This window comes from Setaria italica, chromosome III (genome assembly GCF_000263155.2).
Source record: "Setaria italica strain Yugu1 chromosome III, Setaria_italica_v2.0, whole genome shotgun sequence".
In the NCBI taxonomy this organism is placed as follows: Eukaryota; Viridiplantae; Streptophyta; class Magnoliopsida; order Poales; family Poaceae; genus Setaria; species Setaria italica.
This window is the reverse complement of record NC_028452.1, coordinates 4,170,921-4,178,355: the sequence shown is the minus strand read 5'-3', so window position 1 is coordinate 4,178,355 and position 7,435 is coordinate 4,170,921. Positions and strand designations below refer to the sequence as shown.

Genomic DNA, 7,435 nt, shown 5'->3' with positions numbered 1-7,435 from the left:
GGTGTATAGGTGCTCTAGATGGAACACATGTTCCCGTACAGGTCGGGCGTGAGTCCCGTTTGGATTTCATTAACAGAAAATGGTGGACAAGCTTTAATGTGTTAGCGATAGTAGATATGGACATGCGATTCACGTATGTAGGAGCGGGGAGGGCAGGGTCCAGTCATGACATGTCGGTGTTGCGGGAGTGTATGGAGATACCGAACTACCCGCATCCACCTCTAGGTATGGTACTTGCCTAATTACGCACATGACGCAGCAATTGCAAAAATTGGTGCACTAATGGTGAATATTTTTGATTTTCTGTAGGAAGATATTATTTGGTGGACTTGGGGTACGCAGTTCGTGAAGGCTATCTGGGGCCGTATCGAAGTACTAGGTACCATTTGGAGGAATTCAGCAGAAGAGCGGCTGACAATTTGGAGGAGAAATTCAACTTCCACCATTCCAGTCTTTGCAATGTTGTCGAACGAGCATTTGGCGTGCTCAAATCCAGGTGTCATATTTTGCGGCAAGTTCCATTATATGATCGAGAGAGGCAAACGAAGATTGTTATTGCTTGCTTCGCACTGCAGGTTCGAACATGGCGTGAACTTCGAACTATGGGGTGTCCGCATGGGTCGCAGCAAATGCTACTCCTGATATGGCCAGTGTACGAGATTGGATCGCGGCAGGAATCTCTTTGATGTAGATGTATGCGTATGTTGTGTATGTTTGTGTTGTATGTTGTATGTAAGCAATTGTGTGGCTTATTCTGTACGCTAGTACCTTCGATGAAGTTGGTTAAGTTTGCACCAAAAATTTTGAATTTTTTAGATCCTTTACCATTACAATTTTAAATTTAAAATGTAGCAGCGCAGTAGTACAAAAACCAGCCCCAATAATCCAAGCAGCAGCTAGCAGTGGTGGCCAGCTGCTTCTACCGCCGCTTGCAGCTAAAGCCAGCAGCGCAGCCAGCCAGCTGTTGCTACCGCCGTTTGCAGCCGAAGCCAGCAGCGCAGCCAGCCTGCAGCGCTACCGAACGGGCTGGTTGTTCTTAGAGCAGAAAAGGTGAACCCATCAGCTGAATCCCATTGCTTCCTGGGGGCGATCGACGCATATTTGCGGGATGGTCCAGACTCATGCTGGGAGTTTGGCAGTTCCATGCCCACCTACTCGTGGTTGTCGGATTTCAAGGGCCGTTCAACTGCTCGATCCTCCAACAGTAGCCATGCCGCTAGTCCTGGCCGTGCAAGGTGGCTGTGCTCTGCAGATCGATACGGTCAGCAGGTAGACGAGTATGGTGTCAAACCCTCTGCACTCTCAGCTTTTGGTGCTTGCGGGTGTCGTGTCCACGGTTTAGACATTGATGGGCAGCGATCATCGGCACCTGATGGCTTCATGGGCAGGTTCTATGGTGCTTCGTGTCAACATTGCCCCTGACGTGCGCTGCATCCACAGTACGCGGACCTCTGCTCACAGGGCTGAACGGTCTCCGAAGAAACCCTGAACAATCTTGGTAGGTGATGGCTTGTGGCTTCATGGGCAGCTGTTTCAGAAGATGGATCATGCTGGAGGCACCAGGCGTTTCCTGCCTGGGTGAAGCAACAAGCAAGTTCTAGCTGGGTCGGTCTATATGTAGACATGCCAAAGTAGTTGTATTGTATGCCTTGAAGCTATGGTTCATGTGCCAAGCAAGTTGTGTGTTGGGTGCTTGAATCAGGTCCATGTAGTAGATGTATCCACGTAGGTATGTATGGCTTGAGTCTATCAGGACCATGTATTATTCAGCAGTATCATGGTAGTTGTTTGGCTTGGGGTCAGCAACATGATGCATCAGTAAGTTATCACTCGGGGGATGTTTGGTTCCCTTTGCTTATTTTTAGCATCTGTCGCATCGAATGTTTAGATACTAATTAGAAGTATTAAATATAGACTATTTACAAAACACATTACACAGATGGAGGCTAAACGGCGAGACGAATCTATTAAGCTTAATTAATCCATCATTAGCAAATGTTTACTGTAGCAACACATTGTCAAATCATGAACTAATTAGGCTTAGTAGATTCGTCTCGCCGTTTAGCCTCCACTTATGTAATAGGTTTTGTAAATAGTCTACATTTAATACTTCTAATTAGTATCTAAATATTCGATGTGATGGGTGCTAAAAAATAAGCAAAAGTAACCAAACGGTCCCTCAGTGTGTGTTTATTGCTTTCCAGGACCTTGTGTTTGTATTTTATCACCCGGTGCATAAGTATTTATCTGCTGGAATGGGTGCTTATGTTGGCCTGAAACTCTGCACAAATTCACATGTTCCCAGCAAAAGGCGAATATATACCATGGTCTCTCAAAAAGGCCTCGAGCCCAGTGACTGATCCCCATAGGGCCCAACTGGGAGAGTTTAGGACGGTCCATGGCCATTCCCGTCATTTTCGCCCCGGATGCTGCTGCTCTCTCCCTCTCTGCCTCGAGAGTCGTCGCGAAACTCTCCGGCTTCCCCCGTACGCCACCGCTCCTCGTCACCAACCAGCATTAACTCCCCCACGTCCCCCGCCTCGTCTCGTCTCCACTCTCCAGACACTCCGCCCACTTCCGGCCGCGAAGCCAACAGCTTCCTTTCCTTTCTTTTCCCCATCGCGATCGATCCTGCTGGCTGCTGCGGAAGGCGGGAGTGGGAGTAGGGGGAGGGATGGAGGTGGGCCTGTCGCGTGGGGCGGTGGCGGCGATGTCGCGCCAGCCGGGCGCCGAGGTGCTGCGCCCGGTGCTGCAGCTGGCGGACGCGCCGCGGCTGCTGCTCGCCGCGTCTCCGCCCGCGTCGCGGCGGTACCGCCTCGCGCTCTCCGACGGCGCGCACCTGCAGCTGGGCGTGCTCGCCGCGTCCCTCAACCACCTCGTCGCCGGCGGCGCCCTCCGCCGCGGTACCGTCGTCCGCGTCCTCGAGTACTTGACCGGCGTCATCCAGAACCAGAGGTAACGGATTACTCTCCCCCTCTATGGTGTAGCTAGCACGGGGCTGATCAAATTGGGATTTTCCTTCCCCTCCACATACTGTAGAAATGGCTAGGGTTTCGTAACCTTTTTTTAACTACTTTTGAGCCTTGCGGTTGTGGATGCTGTGCTTGGGAAATCACGTCTAGATGTCTAGTGATTCTTCTTGGCAGAAATGATATGCTGGTCAGCTCGTGCGGGCGGGTGTTGTCGGAAGGCTTGGGCTGTTACTCCAGTTTCGGGGTGGGTTTCTCTGGGGGTTCTACACGGTGGTTGACCACAAGATCTTTATCTAGAGGTTGACCACAGTATAGCATTTGCCATCATAACTGCATGTCCTGCTGGCAACAAGGGCTAGATTTTGTGGTTACCTTTCGCATGCAGTGAGAGATCGATCCTAACTCTGTTGGCCTTGGCATTGCGTATATGGTTCTGCCTTTGCATGGAATCAATCGAGAAGGAGCCGGTGATCCCCTGAATAGGCCCTGATCTTATAGTTCTAATTAGAGTATGCGCATAAGGTTTTCTTATTTGATCATACCATGATGTAGTTAAGAGTTTTTAATAAAAAACCACACTGATCGTCTACTCTTTTACCGTACCAGACTCTGAAAAGGTTTTTTCTTTACCTCAGATGTCAGATACCAAGCTCGAAAAAGTGAAACTGAAATAATCGGTTTGTTTGGTTGAACGTGATTTGGGTATTTTGTTAGTGAAATGGCTGCAACTGTTTATTGTGCATTTCCACTTACATTTAGTTTATGCTTGTATGTTACTAATTCGTATGGGCTGTATTGGCCCATTTTTACCTGCGAGGATACAAGTGCATAGAACTCCCAACATGTCAGCTTATTTTCTTAAGTTTAAATAACTTTTTGTTCAAATATTTGTGGCTATGCTAACTAAATGACAAAGCGCTCACCTTTGAGCCAACTGTTCTGCTATTTATACTGTTTTAGTTGGTTTGCCACAAACAGGCTCTGTTTCTTCCAGTATAACCATTATAGTTTTCTAACTCCTCGGCCCTGTTCAATTTTCTTTGACCATTTCTGTTCTGCAATTTTAGCTCATTACACGAGATGAATTTTCTGGATAAACAAACTCCTCACATGTTATATCTTGCTACTAGTGGTGTGTTTCATGGATTAATTCTATTCATAGTCAATTAAGTTGGCTTTTCTGACTATTTTTCGTTGTGTGTCTTGGCTTCTTCATTCAGGGTCATTATTGTTATCCAACTTGAGATACTGCGATCTGAGTTTGCGCTGATCGGCAGTCCCGCAATCTATGAGGCCAATCCAACTCAACATATCGGTGTATCCTGCTCTGGTGGTCTTGAGAGCCATGAGCCTTGCTTCATGCCAGATGCTGAGCAAGTTGTTAGCAACTCATCGTGTTTTTCTAGTCATGGCTTGTTGGATTCTTTAATTACTCCAAGCGCAGAACCTGCTGTGAATAATATGCCATTCGGAGGATGTCTTAGTCCAATGCAAGCACAGAGCACAGTAAATGCCAAGATGCAGCAGCTTTCATTAAATGATCATCAAAACCAAAGGTTTGTGGTGACCGCAACAAGTGATGCCTCTGGCCCTTCTGGCAATACTTATGGAAACTCAATACTGCATTCAACTCCAATGCATATGGATAGAAGCCATATTGCTAGGAATGATGCTCCTCTTTGCATAACCCCTATTGATGCATTGAACCCTTACCAAGCTAGATGGAAGATCAAGGCTAGGGTGACCGCAAAGGCAGATCTTAAGCGCTTCACCAACAGCAAAGGTGCTGGAAAAGTATTCTCCTTTGATCTCCTTGATGCACAGGGTGGAGAAGTTCGTGCAATATGCTTCAATTTGCAGGCTGATCAGTATTTTGACCTAATTGAGGTTGATAAGGTGTACCTGATATCCAAAGGGTTGTTGAAACCTGCACAGAAGAAGTTTAACCCTTTGAATAATGACTATGAAATATTGGTCGATCACACAACATCTATAGAAATCTGCTGTGGTGATGAAAGCAGCTTACCTAGGCAGCAGTACAATTTCAGACAGATCAGGGAGATTGAGAACATGGAGGTTGGTGCTTTTGTGGATTTGGTTGGGATCGTTACATCAGTTGGTCCTTCTGCCATAGTGATGCGTAAGGATGGCACAGAAGCCCAGAAAAGAACTCTTCAACTGAAAGACATGTCTGGTCGGAGTGTGGACATAATCTTCTGGGGCAAATTCTTTGACGCTGAAGGACAACAACTGCAGTTACTGTGTGATTCTGATTCAAACCCTATACTAGCTCTGAAAGGTGGCCGCATCAGTGATTTCAAAGGTAGATCTGTGGTCACAATCAGCTCAACACAGTTAAAAGTAAACCCAGACGTGCCCGTGGCTGAAAGGCTGAAGCAGTGGTACATGGTTGAAGGAAAGAATGCTCCTTGTGTTTCTTTGTCTCAGGATATATCAAGCCTAAGCAGGATCTGTGTGCAGAAAACAATTGCACAGATCAAGGATGAGAACCTGGGGCAATCGGATAAGCCTGATTTTATCACTGTTAGGGCTGTAATCTCATATGTGGCGGTGGATAAGTTCTGTTATCCAGCTTGCACCTTGGAGCTTGATGGAAAGCGATGCAACAGAAAGGTGACTAGCAGTGGTGATGGGACATGGTATTGTGATAGATGCAATCAGTGCTCTGAAAAGTGTGAGTACAGGTACTTGCTTCTGTGTCAGATCAAGGATCACACAGGTAGTACCTACGCTACTGCGTCCCAAGAGGCTGCTGAGGAGATATTTGGACACACAGCGCAAGAGCTCTTCATGATACGAAATGTAGAACAAGATGACGCGAAGTTAGCTGCAATCATGAGGAAGATCCTTTGGCGTGAATGCCTATTCAAGCTGAGAATCAAGGCGCAAACCTATAATGGTGAGCTGCGTGTGAAATGCTGCATTGTTGGTGTTGAGAAGTTAGATGTGCTGGGCATAGATCATCATCTCTTGGAGGAGATCGACAACCTTTTGAATGATATTACCCACCCCATTCTGATGGATGATTCGTCCTACATCCCAGATGTTGGCTATGCCAAATTGGAAGCCAGACAGACCATGCTAAGCTCCAGCAGTGCCTGTGGCCCTCTCAAGGGTCTTGCTGATCTTGCAGGATATGGGCGCTTGAACAGGATGCCGCCTCCACTGCCAGCTTCGTCCAAGGGTTTCATTCCCAATGATGGCTTGATGGATTGGTCCAGTCAGCCAGCAGGGAGGGGCGGTACAAGTCTGTGTTTCAGATGCAATCGGCCTGGGCACTGGGCTAAGGATTGCTTTGTCCGAGCCACTTAATGCATCGGCTCAGGCAATCTCAGGCAGGAAGTTTGCTTTTGCTAAAAAAAACCTATCAGATCAGTAGTCCTCTGAACTTTGGTTTTGCTTATTATCAGTATGGCCTCCTACGTTATCATGTACAGTAGTTATATGGTCAGTGTGCCCTCGCCTCCTCGGCTAGCTTGCTTTTACCATTCTGGAACCTTTGTTAGTATATATAAGCACTTTATGTTTATGTTCTAGACTATTTGAATGTAATGCCCTTAGTGTTATACTCGACGGTTTAGTTCCTCGACGGTTTGATGGCTCCCTATTGTTTATGTGAAGAGCTCTGGTATTCAGGCGTAGAAACAGCAGGGAAATGCACTAAGGCTGGTTGCAGTGCCTAGTAGTAGGATAATCTGTTGCGCTTGATTGCTGTAACTTGCGCTGGATGGATCGGACGGGGTTGCCGGCAAATGCCTCTACCTGGTGCTTGACAGCTTAAAAGTTTTGGAGTTCTTTTATGATGAACGCGTGGCTCTATTTAACTCAGTAAGCATGTCGTTATCGATGTTACCGGAACTTAACATCTGCATGGTAGTCGTTGATGTTACCGGAATACCGGTGCTCCTAATTCGACGATCATTCTTTTTACAGCACCAAGCAAGCGTGTAGGTCTTCTCTGGGACTTTAGGGAGCTCTGCTCTTGTTAAAGACCTGTCATGGCCATCGGTAAACCATCAAAGCTGCCCTGGAACATACACTCTATATTGCAGTTCCAGTTTTTTTTTTGAGAGGAGTAGTGCAGTTCCAGTTTTGTTTTTTTAGAGGAATATTGCAGTTCCCAGTTCCGAGCACTACCGAAAAATAGAAAAAAAAAATGGATCGCCCCCGCGTTGTCCCGAGGGGCGACACGGGCGGCACCGCAATCCCGCTGCTGGCGCTCCGCCTCCACCACCGTTGGTCCCCCTCACTTCCCACCTCCGTCATCTTGCCGGAGACCGGAGGGAGTGAGGATCCATCTCTTTAATAGGTTTTAGTAGATCGAGTTCAGTTTTAAGGTTTAGATTTCTCCATGCTGCGGTTCGTGGTATTGGAGATTTATTTCTTCCTTCTCTTTTCCGGCAACGGCGAGGAGGTAGGGTGGGTTTGGTCTGTCCATAGTG

At 47.2% G+C, this 7,435-nt stretch overlaps 1 protein-coding gene across 1 annotated transcript; it reads left to right on the top strand.

Moving 5' to 3' along the window:
• Nucleotides 1–2,419: 2,419 nt before the first annotated feature.
• Nucleotides 2,420–6,582, top strand: LOC101786034 (replication protein A 70 kDa DNA-binding subunit C). The gene is made up of 2 exons (XM_012845031.2): nt 2,420–2,955; nt 4,193–6,582. Exons 1-2 carry the CDS (start codon nt 2,675–2,677, stop codon nt 6,303–6,305), a joined length of 2,394 nt encoding a protein of 797 aa, XP_012700485.1. The 5' UTR covers nt 2,420–2,674; the 3' UTR covers nt 6,306–6,582.
• Nucleotides 6,583–7,435: the final 853 nt, after the last annotated feature.